The sequence below is a fragment of the Psittacula echo genome, assembly GCF_963264785.1.
Source record: "Psittacula echo genome assembly, chromosome: Z".
Lineage (NCBI taxonomy): Eukaryota > Metazoa > Chordata > Aves > Psittaciformes > Psittacidae > Psittacula > Psittacula echo.
In genome coordinates, this window is record NC_137742.1 from 102,292,269 (window position 1) to 102,317,959 (window position 25,691).

Here is a 25,691-nt window from a genome sequence, read left to right on the forward strand (position 1 = left end):
GCCCTTCTCAAAATGTTTGTGCAGGAACAGTCATAAAACTGGCTATATTGACCCAAAGATGCAATCCAAGTCACTTGAGTCTAGGCCTTATCTATATCATATTATCAGGACCGAGACAGCACAGATGCACCCCGGGAAGGGAGGGGACTGTAAGCACAAGAGGGAACGGCTTCATCCCTTCTCTCCTGGCACGGGGAGGGGACTGCAGGCAGAGCTGGGTAATGATTTGTCATTGCAAAGGCTGGGGTGTCTCTTTGCAGAGGAAATCTTGGCCGTGATTGACAGTCGGGCTGTTTTTTGCTGCTTCGCTTGCTGTTGACAAGTAATAATGAAGCTTTGTCAGCCCATCATGGACATGGATATGCCAGATTATGTTGATTCCTTGGACTCCTCTTATACCATGCTGGAATTTGACAGTCTTCGGATGCTCCCCAATAGTACCGGTAAAGTTTCTTTTCGCTTTCTCTTGAACAGCCTCCACTACCTTTGTTATAAAGCTGAGCACCTAGTAAAGGCAGGTAGGAGGTGTGGGGCAAAGGGTGAAAGGGATAATATTTAAGCAGCTGACTTGTCAACTTCTGCTGCATCTGTGGTTACGTTTGGGCTGAAAGGGGACCCTTTCACTTGCCGGTCCCATTTTGAATTATTCTTTTCCTTGGTGGGCTGAGCATAATGTCCTGAAGGGTCCGCAAGGTATTTCAAAAGTCGGTAGAGCTCTTCATGGCACTCTATAGGTTTGCTCCCATGAGACACCTTAGAAGAGTTATTATCAATACTTTTTACTTAAAATGTTTGTTTCATTGCTATATATGATTTAGGTTCATCCTTGGAAAAATGCTGTCTCAAATGGAATTCGTCTGTTACTCAGGCAATACACCATGTGTTCTAAGTTGTTCCGAGGTACTTAGATTGAGAAGCAATATCCAAATGTAACTTGTCTTATATATTTTACTGGCTACCAACATGGTCTAAAAGCCTGCACAGCATGCAAAGAAGTTGGATGCGAGGCGTGAATGATTATATGCAGAGACTTCTGCTTTATGCACAGGAATAAAGCATGTTCATAGAAATAAAGCATGTATGATATTTAGTTTTTGAATAGTCAAAAGTACTCTTGACAACACTGTTCTATGAAATTAATGGTTCATTGTGTGAAAAATAAAGGACATTCAGTCATATAGCATGAAACCAATCATGTAGCCAAACGAGATTCTAATGTTAGCAATGCCTTTGGAGAATTTGGCAGCATTTCATTTAATTTGTTATGAATCTGAGTAAAATTAAGATGGGATTTTCAGGGTCTCACATTTGCTCATTAGCTGTGTCATCAAAATAAATCAGAGTTTCAGTGGAGTTATTATCTATAATATAAAATGATTAGGCTTATTATTGTGGGACATGGAGCAATGTCAGGAGGCAAGTAAAGTTAGAAGGCCCAAGGGAATTTGAATTTAAAGTTGACTTCAAGAAAAACTTGCTCTGTCCCCCAAAAAAGGATTTTCAATATATTGCTTTTCTGACAGCTCCAGAGGGACTGGATCTTGTTTCTTATTCTTGAAGAAAGGTTTCCATTTGCCATCCTGCTCCAGAAATGTTATTTAACACAGATGTTGCTCTTTGTCACTTGCTGCTGAACAAAGGGATATTTTTTTACTTTTTAGAGTGGCACAAATCTCCTCAAAATTCAGTATAATTTTGCAAATTAACTACCAAATCCCATCTGGTCCTCCCTGTTATTTCATGGAGTGGAACTGACAGGTTGACTCTTTTCTGAAGTTTATCTACCCCAGTATTGTGTTATTTGTGCAGCTGTTAATGAGTAGCCAATCCTCTCAGAACCTAGCTGTTTTGAAAGGAGCTTGTTTGTCTTAGGCAAGTGCCCTCTTCTGCAGTTTGTAAAAATAACTTCAAAAAAGACCTGAAATGCCCATGCATGCAAATACATTGCTAACCAGCCAAGTTCAGTTGCCACAGGTAACTCAAATTCACACAGATACTTCTTAGTTTCAGAATTTTTTTTTTAAATATTTAGAATTAAGAAACAGTCTCATTTTAGGTATTTTTAACAAATGTACAGGTTTGTTTTAACCTGTATCTTTCCTGTTATTCAAGATTCCTCTGTATTATCTCCCCTACTAAATCTAATGGCAGCTTTGCCTTTTATAAACATGATGAGGAAGGGGCATAACGTTTATTTTAATGGATTCAGAACTGTTTCTTTCATTCTGAACTGTTTTAAAAGTGAAAATAAGAATCTTTTCAAAAAAAGTCAAGATTTCTTAAAATCGTTTCCTTCTTTGTAATACAATTTCATCAAAATTTTATGCTGATTAATGATGGGGAGCACTTCTGGTGATAAGATTTAAGCTTCAGGAAGCTGCCATAATTTTGAGATTTGGCTACATATATAGTTTGTATTTTCCACCTTTAAGTAGCTCATAATTTGCCAGATATTTTGAGACTAATTCAAAATAAAGAATAGAATCCATTATGGGAGTGGAGGAAGAGTATAAAAAATGGTCTGTTTTAAATAGAGAAAATGTCAAAAGGAAATGAACAAAAATCAGTGCTGATCCTGTCTTTATAAAATGTGTTGCAACTGCAGAAATTCTCCCTTTCTGTACAAGCTTGTTTCCTTTACCTTGGCTGGCATTAGAAGCCATGTTCTCACTGGGTTTTTATGTGCTGTTAACACCCATTTCCTCACGCTCTTGTCAGAGTTATCATTTTGTTTAAAATACGAAGCATTATTGAAATATTGCACTAATTCTTTAGTCAAGTGTCAGAGAACACTTTATCGCGTGATGATGCTCATTTTCCTGTCTCAGCACTCAAATACCACACTGATTCCTGGGGCTTTGGCACAAGGCTGGAGAAACACCTTTCCCAGCCCTGCTGCAGTCAGATCCAATTCAGACCATGGAAAAACCATCAGAGATCTTTTGACAGTGCCTGACCATCCCTCAAGCTACACTCATGCTTGTGAGGAGCTATGACCCTTCTGGCTGGCCTCTTGGTCATTGTTACCATAGGATTTGTGAACAAATCAAAGCTAAGGTTTATATCTCAAAAATCCCCCTTTATTTGCTAAAAGCTGATGTAGAAAGCAGGGTGACCTGCAGATGGCCAGGATTTCAGTGCTAGAACCCAGCCTACCCTAAATTTGTAGACACAGGTTTCACAATGCCGGCTTTGGATACCAAGTTAGACTGTGTGTACATGCCCTAAACCTACATTTATGATCTCTTTATGTTCTAGCCCAGTACATGTAACTGTGGGATTTGTCAGCTGCAAATTGTTCACACCAAGACTGGCTTGGATTTCTGGGTAGATAAAACCAAAAGCCATTCTGGAAAGTGTTGCAAGATAATTCTCCTATACGATGTGCATCTGGAAGAGATGTAGACAGTAACATGAGTGAAAGGAAAAGCAGCAGTGAGGTCAGGTACCATGTAGATCTCCAGCCCTGAATTGAAGTCAGATACAGTTCTCCAGCAGCATCCTCATCAAGACCATCCTCACTGTCATCTCCTATCACTGTAAAACTTGGTGTCTTCATTTCAGCCCTGGTTAGGTAATGACTTACATACAGAGGCAGTGGGTACCAAAAATTTGCATGCATTTTGATTGCAAGCTTGGTTGACCCCAAAGCCAGTAAGCTACTGGGACATTCTAATCAGCACTAAGCTGGCATTGCAAAACCTGTGCACACAAATGTAGGGCTGACTGGGGGCTAGCACTCGTTGACCCTGGCAATGCGCAGGTCATCCTGACTTCTACATCAGCTTTTAGCAAATAATAGAGGGGGAGTTTTTGAAATATAAACCATAGCTTTGATTTATTGTCCACAAATTCTATGGTAACATGACCAAGAAGACAGTCAGCAGAGTCATAACTCCTCACAGGCATGTGTGCAGCTTGAGAGATGGTCAGGCACTGTCAAAAAGATCTTTGATGGCTTTTTCATGGTCTGAGTTGGGTCTGACTGAAGGCTGCTTATATGCAACTTACAAAAGATTGGTTAAACTTCAGAGTTTTCTGTTAGTGAATATCCAGGACAATGCCTGGTGAGGAGTCTGGCTAAAACCATGAGACCCATGCAATGTCAAGATGAGTTACGGTTTCTTCTTGGAGAGCATCATAATCTTTCTAGGAGAAATTTCAGAGGCACTGTGGCATGGCTTAGGAACTGTCCTGTTATACGATAGTGACGAGTACCTATAACCAATGCATGTCTCTGAGCATCTCTCTCCAGGATGTTGAGGACAGTTGTGAGCTTGTTTCAGTTGTGAGCCAGTTTGACTTTGTTCAGATCCCATCTCAGTGTGGTGCTGAGCTCAGGTAGCAACCCCTCTAGAGAGGCACAACATGTTAATAAAGCTCTGAGCCTTGTTTCAGGGCTAAAGGAAGTGGTCTACAGGTTTTTTTCGGCTGGTTTCACAAGCAGGCAACTGTGCTGATGAGGATCTGGGTTTTCCTTTGCTTTTCCTAGCAGTGATTAGTCCAGGGAAAACCTAGACATTCCTTGAACACTGGTTAGGTTTGAAAGCCACATTGAAACAGTTTCCTGATGAGTGTGATATTGGTTATGCTTTTGTTATTCTCTGAGCTAATTCTAATTTGGAACTCATCATTAGTTGGTGACAGGATTTTGTAATTAGATTTTATAATAACAATTAACATGTGCATACTGGCTTAGGGCTTTCCTTTTCTTTATTGTCTTTTTAACTTCTGTACACATTCAAGCTGAAAAGGGCACATGACTACATAATAGGGACTGAACATTTAGCTATGTATCTGCCATTCAACTAAGCTGCAGCCCATGGGCTTCTTTGTGTTTCCATGGGTACAAGTGAGGGCAAAACGTGATTTGCTAACTTCCATGGCCCCTCACACACTCAGTTCTTATGGTTATTCCTCCAGTAAGGCCAGATAATTAATTTCTCCCTTATATCAACAAGCAGCTCTTTGCATATTCTACTAACATGAGGGAAAGAAGTCTTCTCTGGTGAGTAAATGCTTTCCAGCACCAGGAACATTCTGCAGTCTGGACCCACGTGAAGGTTGAAGGGTCGATTGGAGATCCAAACCGTATGGTCTGGGACTGATTCCTCTGAATCAGCAGTGAAAGCATGAGTAGAGCAAAGAGAAAATTGGCCTCCTTATGTTTATTTTTTGTGGAATTTTTTAAATGGAATCCAGCACATTCTGTGCCTTTGTTTGTGGTCAACATGTTCCTTCAAAAAAATAAATAGATGGAGCAATAGATGCACAAATGTTTAAAGTCACAATTATCCTCGAAGGAATATTCTAGCACAACTCATTTAATACTGAGGTATATAAATCAAAATTAAATGAATGATTATTGTAAAAAAACACCGAAAATCAATGTAAATTACCATTAGGGTCCTCTGACACAGACAATGTTCTCAAAGGGCCCAAGTGCCACTTGCTGACAAATGTCAGAGCTGGGAGCGTCTTGCATGGATTTTGGGAACAAATAAAACTCAATTCCTGTCATTATGACCAAAGGATGATTTCGATGCTGTCATTTTTTTTTGTCACATTGCTTCCAACTTGCTAAAACCTAAATATTTATTCGTCAGTATTTTAGAAGGTGAAATATAGATCAAAAGGGGCTTCTGAGGCAGGGGAAAAGGAAGTCTGACCTTAGTGAAGTCTTAGCTAAAAATATCTTAGCCTTAGCTAAAACCTTTCCAGTTTTTGAAAAGCTAAAGCTTTTTTTGGCTTTTGATTACAATTTTCATTGCACAGCAAATATTTTCACTATAAATTTTTGATGTGTATTCATACACAGAAATAGTCCTTCTCTCTGTATATATACAAGTTGTGTGTGGATTACCCAGAGCTATTTTTATACATTATGCATTAGAAAGATCTCTCTAGACTGTCCAGATCAGATGCCAATTCCTCCCCTTTGAGTAATTTTCTCTAGGATTTCTCATTGCTCAGTCCCAGAGCAGCTGAGCTTTTCTCATCACTGCCCGTCCCTTCCGCGAGGCAGGATGTGTCTTGTCCCAGAGACTTTTCTGAGGTCACCGTAGCACAAGATCCGCTCCCCTGGAGCGAAGAACACGCTCCCAGAGGTGTGATAAATCCATAAAGCCATTCTGCAGTGAGTGCCCAGGTCAGGATGGACTCCACAAGCATTCCTGCTCTTGGAGAGATGTAAACACTGTCATCTGCGTCTCCTCAAGCGTCTTCTTTATTTTTCCTTCCCCAAGCCGTGCCTCAAATTAGGAGGATTAAGAGGGCAGCGAGTCTGGTGGTTAAGGCTAAGGGAGAAGTTTAAAGGGGAGTTTTCAGCAATGTATGCACACAGCTCAGGCCAGGCAAGGGCAGAGCTATTCCTGCCCCAAATGAGAGGGTGCAAACAGAGGACATGACAGCGGGCATTCATATGACCTAATTTTAGGTCCCTAATTTAGAAGGTCATTCTTTCTGCACCCCTATGCAGAGTAAAGCAATGGGCCTCTTCAGAGGGCTACCCAGAGCAGGATCCACAATTAGGAGAACCAAAGTGGTCCCTGTGTGAGCTGCTGTCTCTGTCTTCCAGCTGCAGAGGATCTCTCAAGAGCAGCCTTTTACTTCCAACACCTCTGTCATGTACACAAAGTGCATAAAGTATTTCATCTTTCCTGCCCCTTCTGTCTCTTGTCTGCTTTCCATTTATTCAAGTTAATGATGTTCTTTTCATTGCCTTCTGTGGGCACCAGCTTTGAACTATGTTTTCCATGAGTCTGACTGAGGAGGTGGCTCCCCATCCCTCAAAAGCATGTGTCATCCAGGTAAGGTTTTTTTGCATCTGTCAAGAACAGTAGTGGTGACTTAAATTAGCATGAGCATGTTGTGTTATGCAGCTTGAAATCTCTCTGTCTGCTGAAGCAAAGAACCAATAGCAGAAGCAAAGCAACTCGGTTACTCTCAGCTGAGATTGAGAAGAGCATCACCCTCAATCTGGAAGCTTTACTAGCAATGCATACTGTGTGTGCACACGTGTGTGGGGCTGGCTCAGTCCGTGCTTTGCTTGAAAAAAGCAACTTGTCTCAGCTGACTCTGGTTTCCATCACAGAGAGGTCTAATGGTCTCTGTTGTCTGCCCACAGAGACCATCACAAACGAGCCAGCAAACACCAGCCTGCTCACAAACAGCATCAGCTCCCTGTGCTCCATTTGTGGGGATCGGGCAACAGGCAAACACTATGGGGCATCCAGCTGTGATGGCTGCAAAGGCTTCTTTAGGAGGAGTGTCCGCAAGAACCATGTCTATTCCTGCAGGTACCTTCCCTTTTCACAATAAATAAATACAATTTATTGATGCTGTAAATTATTTGGGATGAAGATCAGGTTGTACGATGGGACCCCTATCCCAAATGCCCAATTACCATGCTGTGAATGCTAACAGTAATACTGTAGTTTAGTTTATGGCTGTAGGAGAGGAAGCTAAGGAGTAAATTATGTCCAATCTCATCTTGGACCCTGACACCTTTAGTGGCACTGAATAATCCATTTGTTGAGTTCATTGCCACTGCTTTCCCCATGGTGTAAATCAAGGGAATCTTACAGTCCTGAGGTTTGATCAGTGTATATAATATGTAAGTAGGGATTCTGGATGTGGAGTGACACCTCAACACAGCCAAACAAGGGAAAACCAAGGTGGCAAAGGACCAGTGCTCCAGAGGTTTCATCTCAAACACAGCCTTTCTTGATTTTCCCAGTAAAAAGCAACAAGCATCTAAGAGCCTGTCACCTCCAAAGGCTTCACCTCTCCTACAGCTCCATTTTTGTTCTGAAATACATTGAGCTATTATACACTGACGTATCACTGATTATTTTACAATCATTCTGAGAACTGAGCATGGACAAGTGATGATTCACGTCCACTTTGGTATGCATTTGAGAGCATTTTTTTACCAAGAGCAGGCTATAAATTATAAAGCAGCTATCTTGGTTGACCTTAGAAAAATGGTGTTTATTCTAGTGCAGGAGGAAGGGGAGAGGGAAAAAGTGAATACACTCAAGCCCTTCATCTCTAATTAAAACCTGGAAGTTTTCTCTCTTTTCCAAAGCTCTTCCTCCTTTAAAGGCGTTTCAAATTCTTGCCATATGAGTCACCCTCTTTGTTCAAAATGTTCCTGGGGTCCTTATCACTCCAGCCATGAGACACCCTGGGGTGACAGGAGTGTTCACACGCATGGTGCCCATCCCAGGAACCATCCCTGCAGGCTGATGCAATAGCTACTACTGATTTCTTTGAAATCTCAGCTCTTACTCTCTTGGGATGGAGTTGTTGCCCTTCCGCAGGAATCCATGAATCTCTGTGATATTTGGCAGCTCAGGGAAGATCCACAGCGTTGAAGCCAAGCAAATGGCAAATGCTCATTTGTCTGCACATCCTTATTTGGTGAGCAGCGCTGTACTCAGCCCAGCTCAGAGCTCTGCTGTTTATCGGAGACATGAATTCCTTGGAAAGTTTTTGGGCCTTTGTACCTTTGGCTGTTTACAAGTCTGGGAAAGTGCCTCAGCTTTTACAACCTGATGATGGCCCCAGAGCAACCGACGTCATCTCTTCTCTGTGTGGTAGATTTATCTTCCATCATTTCACCCGCCATGGAAAAAGCTGCCAAATCTACCTTGAAAGCACATAGGTTCCTAAATCCTACATTGAAATTAATAGGAATTAGGAAGCCATGTGTCTAAAAACTAAGCTGCAGACACAGAAAGGGCTTGTGGCCCATAATGCGATTGTTCTATACAAAGCAGGACAGTGTTAACAACTGGGATCAAACAATCCCTGATGCCGAATGCCCAACAACTGTCTGGAAGTGGGAGATGGAGTTCCTACTCCAGTTCAACTTGAGTCACATTCACACTTTCACAGCCAAAACCATCCCAGTCTTTGCAAGGTGGGTGGTCTGAAATTGCTGTGCTCCCATCAGGCAGGAGTGACAGTGGGGAAGATGAGGAACTGGGCCAAGCCAACACCAATTCAATCCATTTCTTACAAACCTTCTCTAGGTTTAACCAGTGCATAGTTTGGTGAGGTCTGGGACTGTGTTTCTTACTGGGGCTGCTCGGCGTGAGTGGGTTGCAGTTACCAGGTTGGTTGCTCCGTGTTTTATTTCTCATCTCCTCCCAGGTTCAGCAGACAGTGTGTGATAGACAAAGACAAGAGGAACCAGTGCCGGTACTGCAGGCTGAAGAAATGCTTCAGAGCTGGCATGAAGAAAGAAGGTAGGCATAAAGAGACATTCTAAATCTGCTTGCTGCTGTCTCTGGCCCTACTCTCACTGCAGAGCATGGTGGAGAGCCATGGCAGCCCTGGCCCAGAGAGATGATGCTCGTGTCACAAATAGAGACTTCTTCTTATTGCCTCTGAAAGACTCATTTTCTTTCAGATGGCAGTTTCAATGAGAGCTTTGTGATGGTATTCACCCGTCCTGGGAGGCTGGTATTTCTGGGATATTATCATACTTGGAAAGGGATGGGCTTCCTCAGGGTTTATTTGGTCTCTGAGTTCTTCACAACAGCAATTTCCTTGCTACAAACCTGCTAGCTGTGACAATCTCAATATGAACCTGCCACACTCAGTTTCATAAACGCCAGCAGTTGACTACTGCAGAGTGGGTTTGGTGTTTGACTTGGCTGATGCTCATGTAGCTTGGTGCAACCCATTGGCCAAGATCTAGCCCGAACACCATGCCTCATGCTATGAGAGCTGCTCCTCCATGGGACAGGGCTCACAGGCAGCACTCCCAGAGGTGTCTGACTCCTGTGGCCTGTAAGCTGGGACCTGAGTGAGAGTCAAAGCCTTCAGGAGTGTTACCCACATGGCAGCTATTGCAGAACTATAGAGCCACTGTTAGCGCCAGTACTGAAGTCCAATCCAATACTGGCAGATGCCTTTTGTTGCACTTCACATTGGCTGTATTAAGAAGGAGGTGGATCTTTGTAGAGCATTTGGGTACCAGTGACCATAAGGAGGTGCCCTTCCAAAGCAGTAAAGGAAATACCAAGTGTTACAGTGCCTAATCCTAAACAGGAGAAAAACCACTTCTATTAACCTCTGCCTTACCTTCCTAGAGCCAGCTTCCCTGGGAAAATACGGGACCTACCAGCATTTCTGATCTGTGCTCATTCAGTGCTGGTTCAGTGTGTGCATAGTAGGAGACCATGGATAATACTGTTTTACTTACTCCAAGCTTTCTGGGCAGAGATTGTGTTTGTACACTGAGTGGATAGCAAAGTGGGGACCCAACCTGCCATAGATGGTATGTCCCCCTGATGTGCAGGGTGGTGATTTCGACACTCTTCACCCTTCTGTTTTCCAACCGGGCTCTGTTTTCCAACCCACTGACAGCTAAAGGATGAGGGAACTGGAAAGGAACTTAAGAGTTTCATTCCATGCCACGGTGTTAAACACCCCCTACCCAAGGGGTGAAGTCATGGTCCCACTGAAACCAAGGGGAAATTTTTCACTGATTTCTGGTAATTCACAAGATTTCACTGGTGGTGAAAAAAATCTTCCCAACATTGTGACCATATGTTTTCCTGGAGAACAAGGTGGCTTGGAATCTGGCATAAGTTATGGATATAGCAAAAGTGCCTGCAGCTTTGGTTGAGAAGAAATGGAGTAAATAAAGCAGATGATTGATCGAAAACAACCAGCCCTTATATTAATAAAGACCAAATCAAGGCTGATCTGGTCAGTTCTAGATGGGGACAAAGCCAACTGCCAACACAATAAGCTCCACAGCTTCGGAAGGCTGAAATCTGGTTATCAACCCCATTCTTTGAGCTGAAGCATGATTTTTATTGTTTTTATGGTAAAAGTTATAAACCCTTGGCTCCTGCCTTCATTATTGATTGCACTCAATGGAAGATGACTCACCTCAAGTTCCACATAGTCACATTCCTTGAAACATTTTATGAGTGCACAGCCAGGTTGTGTGCTCACAAACTGCTCATGTGTTTAGTAAGGAAGATTTTAAAGCACCTTGAGCAACTGCTTTGCAGAAATCTGCTTGGCCTACCAGAGCTATATCCAAAGCACATGTGCAGGACTGTGAAAGCAACTTTCTTGCACAATTGTGTGCTCAAAAAGAACACAGATATTTGCTTTAGGGTGGTTCTAGATTAATATTAAACAGCATTGCGAAGTATTAGGGAAAAAGAGAAGACAGGTCTTGGGGCAGAGCAGTATTAGGTGGATATAAATGCACCAGTTCATGTTGGGAGACCATAGCTGTGACATCCGCATTTGCTCAGCACATAACCCATTGACCCAGCACTGGCAGGCAAGGGTTCGGCACTCTCTTTCTCTGGCTCACCGCTTTCCAGCCAGCCCATATAATAGCAATCAGACTTTCCAGGGTGTGGTAATAGCATTGTTTATTCACAGCAGAGGAGAAGAAGCTGGAAATGATCCTTTTCCCAGCCTGTGTGTGTGACAATACACCTGGGGTGGGGTGAGCAGGGTTGTGTCACCCTCATATGCTCCCCACTGCCACTGACCTACTGCTCAACGGGTGTATGTGCAATACTGGAAACTTGCTGTTCCCCAGCAAAACTGACTGATAAATTGGAATTTTGGACCCAGAGTGTTATTTTTTTTCCAATCTTCCTGTGTTGTAAGACATGATGTGACACATTTGGATCTTTCTTTTCTTTTTTTAGGTTTTTCTTTCCATTTTGGAAACAAATCTAGTAGGTAAGGAATGGTGAGGAGCTGTGTTACACAGCCTGGTAGGAGGAAAATTTCTGCAATAAAAAGCAGTATGATACAAACACGAGCTAGCTTCAAACTGGCTGACTGCAAGGGTGGTAGGGTCTGTGTGAGGGTCTTAACATGAGCTGATCTTGGGAGCACAGTGCAGTCAGCCTGAAGGTTCAAAATGGGTTTGAAGCAGCTGGGCACAGGTTGTTGAGGAAAGCATCAGTACAGCCATTTAGGATGCCTTGTTTCTATACTCTCAATTTGATTCTGCTTTTGGAAAGGACCAGGACGGTCCCACATGAGGGCTATGCCTCCAGGCTTGTGCACTGAGATGGGATCCAGGTTCCACTGGTGCCAGCAAGAGCACAAGAGGACCAGAACTTCAGCCTTGTGGAAAATCCAGTTCCCAGATTTCCTAGAAATTAGCTAATTTGGGAACAGTCCCATCCCAATTACATTTTTTGTATCAATAATTCACTTTAATAACTACAAGTAAACAATCATTAAAGTTGTGATGAGGACAGAGGAAAAGGCTTGCTTGAGCACAAAGCCCTTCTTAACTCCTGAAATGCCACTATGATCAGGATTAAGATTTTTATAGGAGATTTACTCTTTTACTCTTCAGTTGTGGTTAAGAATGGGACTCTAGCTTAGTGGAGTCTGGGTCTTATGGAAATTTTCTCTCTGTTCTCTCATATTTTCTCTGTTTGCACAGGAGAAGTTTCGACTTCTATTGTTTAGTGCAATATTACCAGACAGGTTTTTGGTCACTACAGCATCATTGAACGAGGAGTGGACCAGATACTTAAACACCCAAATTAAACAGCAGGCTACCGTTTTTAGCTTCTTACTGAGATCATGTTTAACCTTGAGTAAATTAGCAGGGTGTGATTTTCCAAGTGAGCCAGGTCATCTACTTGCATAGAGCTGAGCATCAGAAAAAAAGGAAAACAGGAAGCCTTTTGTAATGCCAGCATTGCACTGTCAGGACTCAGTTTGCTGGTGAAAACAAAGGGTTAATATTTAACCTCTCATCCCCTTTAATGTAATTTATGAGTGTACATGGACTCCCTGGGTTTAATGCAGAAGTAAAAAGAATTAGTGTATCATTTACCATCACAATATAGTAGGAGGATTTGAGGCTACTTTTTTAATTTATATTTAAATTGGGCAGGTTTATAGGACAGTTTTATTAGGGTATCACAGAACCTCTATCTTGTTTCATACCTTTTATTTGCACATCTCTTCTGCCAGCATTCAGAAGGCTGGGACTGCAGTTTATTGCAAAGATGAATGAAAAAGATAAAGGATCTTCCCTACTTTGTGATAGTCATAAATTGAGCCAAAAGCCTGAGAAAGCATCAAATGTACACGTGCCATTGGGATTTATCTGCAAACAAAATAAACCATACCTACAAATTCAGAGGTAGCTTGGGGGGAAAAAATTATTTGTGCCTATAAATTAACCAGGCAGCAGGAGTAAATCTACAGATTTATAGACAGAAACACTGTGAGTACTGAATGCCAGCACCATGCTGGGGCACTTGTCTCTCCCTGCTTTCTCTTTGTGCTATTTATTAACACATTTCCAACTCCACTGGTGTTAAATGAGGATGTTTTTAGTGGAATAATAATAGAAACAGTAATTCCCGCGTAGGCAAGGCTTTAACCTCTGCAGTTGCTGTGGAAAGTTACCGGTTTGCTGTTGTTCTCCTTCAATCAATGCCTTTGCCCATATTTATGGGACTCCCTGGAGCTTCCTCCGCACAGGTTTTGTACCGATGTGGCAAGGCAGCGAGGACAAAATGTTTCGGAAACAGGGGTTTGTTGCAATCCCACAAGCACACCGCTGTTTGCTCAAGAGCCGCCGTGTCCGTTCTGCAGCCTGATGGCTGCCAGCATCCTTGGTGGCAAAAAGGGCCATCCGAGCTCGTGGCAAAAGGACCTTGGCTTGCCCTCAATAACAAAACCCCTCCAATGGCTCCTCCACATCAGATGGAGAATATGTTTGTTTTCCCATCCGCTTCCCACAGTCAGGACATGCCTCAGCCATGGACAATTCCCTGGAGAAGGATGCGGGCACCATCTTGTCCTCTCTCCCCTTTTCCCAGAGGAAAATCCAGGTCAGGGTCACACTGTCTCTGATCAGCAGCATCGTGGGGACTTTCTCCCACTGACATCCCCTTTTGTGGGGCTGCAACAGCCTTTGATGGTGTTTACGGGCCTTGGGAATTGGAGTGCTGTGAGGATTACAGGATTAGAGGAAATACAAGGAGCAAAGCTTTTGACAGGCACATACTGGCAATAATCCTTGGGAAACACCGGGATTTTCATCCTTCCCACAAGTTTGCTTGGGTTTATTGACTGCAAAGCCAAGATCACATCTGAGCCTGAGCACCCCCAGTGCCAGCACACCCCTTGAGCACTCCCAATGCCTCACCAGGAGTGACCTATCCCTTCCTTTTTACAAGCACAATAATAGCAATATAATTACCACATAGTAATAGATTGATTTTGTGGCAGGTAAAACATTAACTCCATTGTATCTAATTCCATCACATCTTGGGTACTTTCAGTGATAACACCCAAATCACCTTGAGAAAGTTGGTCTGTACCATCCACTTACACTTGAAGATTGAGCTTATCAGAGCATGAGGGAAGCACTGAAATATGTGCTATAAAAGGACACAGAAAGAAAAACAGGCTGAGGCTGCTTAAAGGTGTCTATCACCAGGGACTCGGACCAGGTCAGCCTGGGTTCATAGGACTTACCTAAAATAAGATGTGTGACTTGGTCAAAAAGGCAAAATTTGTACCTTTTCTTGTAAGGAGGCAAAAAGAGCCTTATTGCCCCTAGACAGCTACATGGGGAAGAATCTGATACAAAACCAAGCATAGAAGGTTAGGTGGGGACTTTCCAAGGATGTCAGTGATGACATGGGTTCGAGAGAGCTTGTTTCTACTCAATGCTGGATGCTGTTGCTGTCTTTCTGGTGTACCAAAAAAGACATGAAGGTTTACTCTATTCTGAAGGTTAATCATGCATTATGGTTCCTATAACTACCTTCACCTTCAGAGTGCTGGGGATCCCTGGTGGGTGAACAGCCTTTTCCATCACTCCCCCATGCAGAGGGTAATGTATGTTGTTGCCTAAAGAAGGTTAGCAGAGCGTTCCAAGGGCTGCAGTGGGTTTTCTCTCTAAACTGATGTGTAATTGCCTCTACATACTGTCTACATAGCCTGAAAAGACTCCATTAATACGCATGTCTTGCATCCATCCAGCCCCTTGCGGCCATTCAGGCAAGGCTGACCCTGGGGTGCTGCATGGCTTTGATGGCTGGACCAGCTCAGCAGAGAATGGGTCCCCACTGACAGCAAGGCTGAGCCCCAAATCCTGGAAATTAAACCCTGTGCTCCTGCTGATAACAGGAGGTATTGATTTCTGTCACTGCTGTTTGTTTTCTGCCCTTTGACTTTGTTGGCCTCCCATCAGAGGCCGATTAGGAAAACAGATCAGTGGTTGGACACGAGCTGACAATAAACCTCCTTCCCACCCCGTGTGTGAAACAGTGCGCATGTCTCCTCCTTTGCATGAACTCGGAGAAACTTGCCCCATGCAAAGAGTGATGCTTCCTCTAAAGCAAGGCCTGGCAGCCAGGAAAAGTCACAACGGAGGGATGGTGAAAAGGTTTTGATGGCTCTGCAAAAACAAGTTTGCTGGAAAAGTCTTCTCCAATGGCCACTTTTGAGTCAAAACTGTGCTGTTTCACATCCAAGGGGTTATAGTAGAGTGAGTCATGATTTGGCAGCTATGTCTGAGTCATTCCCCCTAAATAAATGGGAAAGAAGCCTGGAATTGCTGTATGAAGACAGAGGGATGTGCTGCATTACCGCCACATGGTACATCTTCCTGTTCCCTCTTCTTTAAGGACTTGATGATTGCCTTTCTAAGCTGTATACAGGGAACACATATGTCAGGAAAATGCTGAGTCTGCATTCAGGTTCCTTCTTCCAGCTTCTTATGGCTTTGTTGGCTGCTAGAGGGGTGCAATAGGACTTGATGGAGAAACTAACACTGAAAACAAGGTTGGACTAATCCTGCTTTTCTTCCACTACTGTTTTATTTCATGACTGCGGGGGAGTCATCGGCTCTTGGAGCTTGAGTTACAAAAATAAGCTGTCAAAAGTCCAATAAATCCCTTATGTTCAACATGCAGGGTTGATGGAGCATGGGGTTGATGCAGCTTGTGCTTCAGGGAAAACAATGGTTTAAAGGGTGGAATAGGCCTCAGGAATGAGTTTCTTTCATCTAATTCACCATGACATGGCCATACCTTTCTATTTGCAAAATGCCTAGTGCTGATGTTCACTGGGCTGTGGTCGCTGGACACACTTAGCGTGTCCAAGGTGTGTTTTATCACTGTTATGAACAGTCAGGACACTCAGAGCTGGTTTGCAGCAGTGTTTTGCACAGAGTGCCAGGAGAGCTGGAGCCAGACCCTGGCTTTGATTTGTTCCATCCGCTCTGTGCACCAAGGTTGCACACTCATTGAAATCAGCAGCATGATGTGCAAGGCTGAGGGGATAGTTTTAAGGGGAATCAGTGATTTTAAGCCTTCTTTCTTTGAAGCGTCCATCATGAGGTGACTGCTCCTGCACACTGTGAGTGGTGCAGATGTTCTTTAATACCTCAGGGGCAGGCAACACATTAAGGTTGCTTTGAGGTGGGATCAGAGGATGGTTTTCTCCAGTGCCGCGGTAAGATGAGATACAACCCTGCTGTACCAGGAGCTCGGGAGGCGAGTCCTCTATTCAGCCATGGCAAAGAGGTTATGAAAGGCCAGCACTCCAGCAGTGTGGGTGCATTGCCAAGTGAAAATGGTTGACATCACATCCCCAGACTCCTCCCTGAGCTACACCAAACCCAGTGGGACATGCTAATGTCCCTTAATGGTTGCTCTGACCACCAAACGGCTTTAACTCCTATGGTTGCTTCTGTGTTTTGTCTTCTCACCTTCTGGTGGCCTTTATCCTTCTTCTGGGGCCTGCTTAACCTTATTCCAGCATCCAGCAAGAGCGGATGCTCTTGCAGGCACTGAAGCCACATCCACTCCTGTTTGGGGACCACAACTTACAGCAGCCATGGGTTGTATGGGGAATTTTCTTGCTAACACAACCACTCTCATTTCAGCGGTGCAGAATGAGCGTGACAGGATCAGCATTCGCAGGAGCAGCTACGAGGACAACAGCTCGCTCTCCATCAACGTGCTCACTCAGGCAGAGGCCATGGCACAGCAGGTATGAAATGCAGGGACAGCCCTCCAAACAAGTACAGGGCCTTCAGCTGTTCCATACGCGGTTACAAACTCACTAAACCAGCCAGAACTGGATCTTTTTCTGCCCTTGGATGGCTCTTGCACAAAGCCACAGGGAAGAAAATGCCTTAGATTCAGCCAAAACCAGACAGTAAAAATCATCAGTGCATTATCAAGACAACATGTCCTGCAAGGAGCAGATGCATCCTTTGGCAAGTGAGATGCAAAGCTGAACGTCCAAGGGCTGAGGGATGTTGCAGACCCCGGGTCCCTTCTGCCCTAACCTAAATTGCTGCTGTACCCTAAAACCTCATTGCATTTCATACAGCAGTTTATCCCTCCGTGCTGCACGCTCTGTCCTGCTCAGAACATATTGCTCCTGAGAAGGTTGATTATGTCTTTTCTTGTAGCTTTAGTAAGGCAACAGTTTTAGGGTAGAAAAATACAGATAATGAAATTGCTGAGCTCCAGCTAACGCTGATTGTTTTCTCATTTCATGTTCCACAATAAATTTCACCCTGAGCGTCCTTTAAATTCTTATGCAAATATCCTTTCCCCACTGAAACACACGGTCCAGATGTTGCACACTGCATGCAGCAATGCGCCCACTTCCTTTTCAAAGAGTATTTGTTTTAACCCTCTCCCCACCACGCAGCTCTCTAGAGATAGAAATGGGTATTTCGTGTCCCAGACAGCAACTTGGAGGGGAGAAAGGCTCAATGCGTGTAATGCATTTGGCTGCCTCAAGTGGTGGAAGGAACTCTGAGACCCAGCGCTGCTGGCTGCTGCTAGGGATGGGAATATCAATCAGATCTTGCCCTGAGCCAGCCTGGAGAGTGGGGAAGGAGGCGGAGGAGGAAGAGGTGTCTGTTGGGACCGAGCACCACCTCGTGGAAGCTTCACCATGGGCTGTATGTTGGACGCTATACACTGCTGAGCACCTATCTATGCAACCACAACAGCAAACATCTTAACAATGACCTGATGAGGTGAACATTTGAGCTCCCCATGTTATCAATGAATCACTGCTATGGAGAATGGCAAGAAATCACTAATTGGGTCCCAATGTAACCGGGGCACTTCTCTTTCAGTATTCATCACTGAGTCCAGTGCACAGCACGGACATTGCCATGAAGAAAGTGGCTACCATCAACGATGTGTGTGAATCTATGAAACAGCAGCTTCTGGTGCTGGTTGAATGGGCAAAATATATCCCAGCGTTCTGTGAGCTCCCACTGGATGACCAGGTATAATGCAAATGCCTCTTCCCTGCAAACCACTGCCTCCCACAGGAATTGCCAGCCACACATTTCAATGGGAGAATCTGACATTAATGTATAGATCACCCTATGCAGAGCAATAAACTATTAGGAGAGAAATAATAATGAAGGACTGGTTAAAAATTGGTTTGGTTTGGTTAAAAATAATTCGAGTAACAAAGTCCCCCAAAATATAAGAGTTGATCACTTCTGTATGCACAAAGACGCAGTCAAAAAAACCTAATTTTCCTTTTCTTGTTAGCTGATAATTGAATACAAAAGCCATTTATTTCATAAGAATTCATATTATTCAAGCCTGTCTTTGTTCTTTCAGTTGAAAACAGCTTTTATTTAGTTTGCCACGAATGTGAGACCTCTCAAAAGTGAAGCTATACTAATAATATGCTATAATATACTAATAACTTCTAATTACTCCTAATTGTACGTTATCTGTACATTTCTTTCCTCTGTGCCACCTCCAGGTTGCCTTGCTCAGAGCCCACGCAGGGGAACATCTGCTCCTTGGGGTAGCCAAGCGATCCATACCATACACTGATTTTCTGTTATTAGGTAATGTAATGAAGTACACTCCTTTCATAATTCACACAATTGAGTTATTGCCAAGGAAGCTGCCTGCCTGCAATCCTCTGTGCGCTCCTGGGTCTGTTCATCTGCCTTGAGATTGAAGTGCTTGAGAATGTCTCTGGAGACGTGTAAAAAGGAGCAAGCAAATTCACTGGGACTTTGATAACTGCCTTGGAATTGTGGATGAGAACCCCCCCAATATTTAAATGGCATCTCAAACTGAGCTGCCTTGCTTTTTGTAACTGATATTGCCTGGACACAAGCAATGGGGTATTTTGGGTATTGGTGCTTAAAAACTTAGAAGAAAGGTCTATTAAAAATTATAGTGCAAATAAGTATTTCCTTTCCATGTAGCTCTCTGCCACCAGAAACACAAGCAAGATTATTCTTGGGAAAATGAGAATACTGGCCTGGAAAGCCACACATTAAAGAAAAGAGGGAGGGATAACTTCGTTTAAAAAAACAAATGCCAAAAATAAAGATGCCACACCACTTGCAAACAGGTGCTAGGTATAACAGAGGGTAAACCAGAGCAGAATGTGGAGCAGGCTTTGAGTACAGTTTGTGGTGCACGACACGTGTAAATGATATAAACAAGGACCGAAGGATAAGATCCATGGCTTGCTTCTGACTTGTGAATCTCAGTATGAAGCTGCACACTGGAAATCTGCTGCACATGGGCAATGGGAATACGGCAACGTGCCTTGGGGTAACTTCTGGATGTGATTGTGTCTGCAGAGCTAGAGCGAAATTGTGACAATGGATTTCTCTTGTCTCCCCAGGGAATGACTTCATCATCCCAATGCACTGCCCAGAACTGGAAATAGCTCGTGTGGCCACCAGAATCTTGGATGAGTTGGTGAAACCCTTGCGGGACATCCAGATTGATGACAACGAGTATGCTTGCCTTAAAGCCATCATCTTCTTTGATCCAGGTAAGTTTCCTTCCTGATTTCCAAGCATGGGTCTTGAAGAGGCATTGGGGGCTCTCCAGTAACCAGGAGAACCCTTTGGCAGCAGCTCTACATTTCACCCTGCCTCTGCTGTAATGAGCAATACTTAGCAGCGAAGTAAGGACATGTTAGAAGCAACCTATTCCTGAACACTTTGCTATTTAGCAAGTATTAACTCCAGCTAGACCCATATGCAAGACTCTGCAGACCCTAAAGGAGTTCTGCTCCTTCTGTAGCTTGGCTTCGGGAAAGCCCATCAATCTGAAATGAAGGAGACGACTGTTAAGGACATATATGCCTATACTGAATTATGCATAAGTGAAGTGAGTCAACTGAGCATCAGTGTGGAGCATCCATCAGAGTTCAGAAAACAGCATTAAAAGCCACAGACAGCAGCAATGTTCAGAGCACCCAGAAATAACAAGGATGCCTGTTAATGGATCTTGCTGGCAGCCAGTACCAACCAAGGGCAGGGATGATTCGTACAGGATGGGGAACATGGAAACACACAGAGGCAAACAAAAGCTTGTTTTAAATCTTTGCTGTATTCCACAAACACAGGGGTTTCTGTCTCAGCCCAGGTCCCCCCAGACATTCCTGTTTCTACATGCCTGCACCACACACCGCCTCCTCTTGGAGTCCCTTGAGTGTGTACTGCCCTGTAGTTTGTAGAAGAGATGGGGAAACAACCCCAAGTCCAGAACAATGCTCTTTTGTCTTTGGCATCTATTAGTATGGAGAAATAAGAGTAACTTCCATTAGCTCTTTTTTGCTGTGTTCACTGGTTTGCAATCAAGACACGGGAGTTTTACAAAGACCACGAACTTTGGCTCGCCAAAGAGTCTGCTGTAAACCTGAGTAAGGGCAGTATGATCAAAACGAGTTTGACAAATTACCGTCTCGGCTGATTGGTATCTCAGCAGAGCTTTAGATCATTGCGACAGTGAGGCGCTGAGATTACATCTGAAAGGAAAAAGTGCAAAGCTCTACAGAAGAGAAATTAATTCGTGCTAACAAGTAGGCATGTCCATAGAGTTAAATGCTGACATACACTGAGTTGATAACCACTTTATCTAATCTCTTGGCACGATGATCCCAAAAATGTGGTGATTGTGGATTCTTTTAGACAGTGAAGAAAATGGTCCAGTGAGCCAGAAATCTCAGTTTTAGATAGCAGCAGAGTGGAAAGCTGTGAATCCCAGCACTTCACCCTACTCAGAGTGCAATTCTTGCTTAAGCAAAGCTGGACCAGTGGTGCATGAGAAACAGATTTGACAGGTCAAAGACAGGAAATCGAGATAAGAATCTACTGCTGCAGTGAGTGTAATTACACCATATAGGCATGGATTCAGTACTTGGGACTCTTTTCAGGGGAAAATTCCAGGCCATTTCCTTGGAAGGACAGATATGGTTCAACTTCTAAATCCTTCCTCTTCACTAATGGCAGTAGCCAGATGTGCCCGTCTGAAGCAAAATCTTATTTTCTTACTGTCTCACCTCAATTTCCCCTCAAATTACTTTTTCTCCATGACTTCCCCTTACTGTTTCCCTATTCCATGTGAGATATACAGTAATGGCAGTCTAATGCCAATCTGTCAGATAAACTTGGAGACTCTGACAGATAATTGCCAGAGGATCACTGTCACCTCATCCTTTTTCCTCTGCCTGACTGACAGGGTAATGCTTTCTGGTTACACAGGCCAGCAATTGCCTTCATTTTATCTCCTCCCAGACTGTAAAGGCCTGAGTGAGCCCGCGAAGGTGAAGAACATGCGCTTCCAGGTCCAAGTCAACCTGGAAGACTACATCAATGACCGCCAGTACGACTCCCGAGGCCGGTTCAGCGACATCCTCCTCCTGCTGCCCCCGCTGCAAAGCATCACCTGGCAGATGATAGAGCAAGTCCAGTTCATGAAGCTCTTTGGTGTGGCCAGGATTGACAGCCTGCTGCAGGAGATGCTGCTGGGAGGTAGGAACCCTGCTGAGAAATGACAGCAAAGTTGTCTTATTTCAAAGCCGCTTACAGGGCTTCATGTCTGGGATTGTGTCCTTCTCTGGAGGACATACAGTAGCGAGAACTTGGTCTTGGGAGGAAGGAAGTGAAAGCTTAGGTTGAATTGAAGCTTGAATATTGGTCCTTCTCACTCCAGCTTAATTCCCAAGCCTTTTCTTTCCAGCCCATCTCAGATAATCTGACTCAGAACCAGTTACTGGGCACACTCTGTGTGCTTCACACCAGTGGAACGCTTGACTTTCAGGCACCCTACCAAACTGATGCAGTCTATAAGAAGACAACATGCTTTTTCTGAGCAGTATGCAAAAGTTGTAACTTTCTGGGAAACCCTGATAAGAGCAGTCACTGGGGCACACAGAGAGACAAATGAGCAGTGCAGTTGGGTATTATTAGCTGAAACCCCAGCCATGCCAGAGGTTGTCCCTTGCCAGTGAGAATGCTGAGAGCAAAGAGGACAGAGAGTGGGAAGGAAGAAAGGACAAGCCAGGACATTAACCTCCACAGAGGTCTTCCACATTATCTGAATAAAAGATGTTTGGCCCGGAGCATCTGGCTTCTCCATAACTATATAAAGAATGATGTCTTTCCCATTTCCACTGCAGGAACCTCTATTGATCTCCAGTACCAGTCCGGACCTCCCAACCTCAACCTGGAACCGCTGCCAGGACACGTCCTCCCAGGCAACATGAGCAATGTGATTCACACCGCTCCAGACCGTACGTGTCCATTTATATGCTACTAGTGTCAGCATAACAAAGGGACTGGATAAGAGAAGCAGTTAAGAAAAATACCTTTAAGTTTATTTATACGTTTAAGCATTACACTTGAACGGCCCACCTTGCCGACTCTTTTACATGCTTCTAAAGAGAAGCTGAGATTTTCATGATAGCATGATCCAGAGGGATTTGAAATGCTACTACACATCAGAAGTTTAAAAAAGAAAGCAATCAAGATTGGTGACAGTGTATTTCTATGAACATGGGCAGCACTGGGAAATGCCACAAAGGAGCACAGATGGTTATTAGTGGCGAGGGTTTCCCTGCGTAAAGCCTCTTGGTTGCTGTCAAACAGAACAATATGACCAGAATACAAGACCATCTTCAACCTCTCCAGGCACCGCTGCTAGGCAATGGCTATTGGTTAAGGCATTTATCCACTGTAATAGCAAATGGAGCATGCAATTAAAAAAGAATAATGTGGGAGTTGAGTTGTAATTCAACAACCGCTCCCATGTAATCACCATGTCTAGCACACACGGTGTCCTTCTGCCAGTTACAGTCCTATACCTCTTGCAGCGAATTTGCTATTTTTGAGCCATATAAATGTTAGTATCATGTATTTTAGCTTTTTGGTCTGTTTTTTTTTTTTTTTTGAAGCTGCTTTACAGCAAGGGAGATTAGAGATGTGTTCTGCAAATGATGTATAGTGGCCAGCAGGTAGAGCTCTCCTCTGACGAGGAGATGAAGGAATTGAAAAGCAGCTGAGGGAATTTTCCCATCTGCAAAATACTGAGAAGAGTTGGTATGTGCTTACCAGTCCACCCTGTGCCTCATCACAATCCGGGAAGGAAGAACGTGCTGGAAAATGCCTGAATTCAGGATGGATCCCCCTGCTCCATCCTCCCAGCTACTGTTCCTTGGTTTGCAGGATAGTTTGGTGATTTCATTTGGGCACTGCTCTACTGAACAGCATCCAAGTCCATGTTAATTCTGTTTCTTTTCTCTCCCACAGCATCTCCTGAAACATCCCTTCCATCTCCTTCTACAAGTACAGGCAGTGAAGACTATAAACTAGGCTCTAGTGCAGGACCCAACGCTGTAGCACATCTGTTGCCTCAGACAGTGATACCCAAGCAGGAGATTCCATAGGGAGAGGTGGAAGGAAAAGCTGGGAGCAATGTCGAAACTGTGCTGAAAGTGAAATGGGCCCTTTCTCTTTCAGAGGCAAAGCACAGCAACCCCCTGCCTGTACCCAGATCTGTCAGTCACACTCTTTCCCATCCGTGAGTCAAGCACCAGATACCAGACTGCAGCAGAAGCCTCACCATGGGTCTTCCCACCACCATCGCCCTCATTTCATAAGGGATTAGGGCTAATGCCCTTGTCAGTAGGACTACAACTGTAAGCTCTTTGGGGAAGGGCTTCCCATGCATTTGCTATCACCCAACTTGGTGTGATCACGACCCTTTTAAAGCCTTTGGCTGCTACCTTCGTAAAACCAAATGCCTCACACAGTTCCTGGTAATCATTACGGAGTACAGTGTATCTTAAATTGTCAGTATAGGTCTATTCCCATTAAAAATTTAATTACACTCCCAATTCGCCTGCTGCATATTAAGCTTTAGGAAGAATACCTTAACCCTTAAGCAGGCCAAAGGTTTCTTATTCCAAACAGATGCATCTCGTTCCACATCTAATGTTGGTTAGTATTTGTGATCAGGAACGCCAACAGTTTTGCTATCTTCTATAATTTCCAGTATACACAGAGTCCTGTTGTGAGCCATTTGATGTACCCTCTACTCTGTGTGTGTGTTTAATATAGCTCCAGGACAGGAGCAAGGATCTCTGCATCTCTGCATGGTTGCTGGCTCTGGTAAAAGCCACAACTGTCCAGAAGCTCAAGAAGACATTGACTTAACAAATCACTGCTTTGTCTCTTCTGCAAACTTTTACTATAAACATATTTGGAAGAAGCAAGAGTAGCAACAAAAATACAAAGAAAAAAATCCTTTTCCCAGTACATAGATAAGATTTTTGCTGTAGTTTTATATCTCTTTGTAATGTCTGCCAGAAAAGGAAGCAGCAGGTATCCTATCAGTCACATCTTATTATAAAAAAAAAAAAAAATTGTGTTTAAAATGTAAGGTTTTAGTGTAAAACTTCATCAGTGGTAGGTAACCAACTAATAACCATGTTACAATCACTTAAAATAAGCACAACAGGGTCTATATATCCTCAAATGTTCCTAAAGCGCAGTCATTGTGTTGGGGTCTTCATTCGAATGCATTTATTAGGTTGTCAGACTTCTACACCACTTATGCTTACCTATATAGAAGTCCAGTGTCCTCCATCAGACAGCTCTTGAGGGATTAAGAGCAGCTGTACTGAGCAGTAGGACATGATAGGGAATTCTTAGTCCTGTCACATTCCACAAATCCATCAGCCCATGTGCATCCCTGTTCATGGCAAAAATGAGATGACTGTGCCCAGCTACGGCTTTGTGAAGCTTCTTTCGTTACTGCTTGTGAAGGACCTTGAGATCCTCAGCTGGATAACTCTATCGACATGCAATCTTATTGACTGAAAGAGAAGTGGGGAAGGGCATCTGAACTTTGATCAGAAGGCAAATACTTTCTATTTCAGTCACTGGGGATACGTTTTAGAGTTGTCATTTTACAGCTTGAGATATGAAAAGCCCTAAAGACTGGGTTGAATTTCACCTAGGATCACAATGCTTTATTTTTCTACTGTATATGATGAATTTGATCTGGCATTATATGCTGATAACTTTGATTTGAAACAGTTATATCTGGAAACCAGGTTCCACTGCAAGCATTCCTGATGCATGACAGATGCAACAGTACTTAGCTAACATTACTTCCAGTTCTTCCATCATGTAGATTACTTTTCTAGAAATTAAATGTACATTTATATTCATTAATGGTAAGAAAATAAAATTTAGGAGGGAAATAAAAATCCATATTCTCATATTTCATATGGACAGTTTGCCTTTTTTCTTTAAATCGAAATGAAGTTTTCAAGTTTCTGTAATGATTAACCCAATGCAAATACCTTCGGGACCTATTTTTCATTGAAAAAGTGAATTACCT

General features: G+C 43.5%; 1 protein-coding gene across 1 annotated transcript; it reads left to right on the forward strand.

Moving 5' to 3' along the window:
• Positions 1-328: 328 nt before the first annotated feature.
• Positions 329-23,730, forward strand: LOC308232320 (hepatocyte nuclear factor 4-beta-like; the record flags this gene model as incomplete). The annotated part of the gene is made up of 10 exons (XM_080638393.1): positions 329-443; positions 7,127-7,298; positions 9,160-9,254; positions 16,928-17,034; positions 18,143-18,298; positions 18,793-18,880; positions 19,678-19,830; positions 21,581-21,817; positions 22,465-22,578; positions 23,594-23,730. 10 exons carry the CDS (start codon positions 329-331, stop codon positions 23,728-23,730), a joined length of 1,374 nt encoding a protein of 457 aa, XP_080494519.1.
• Between the last annotated feature and the right edge of the window lie 1,961 nt (positions 23,731-25,691).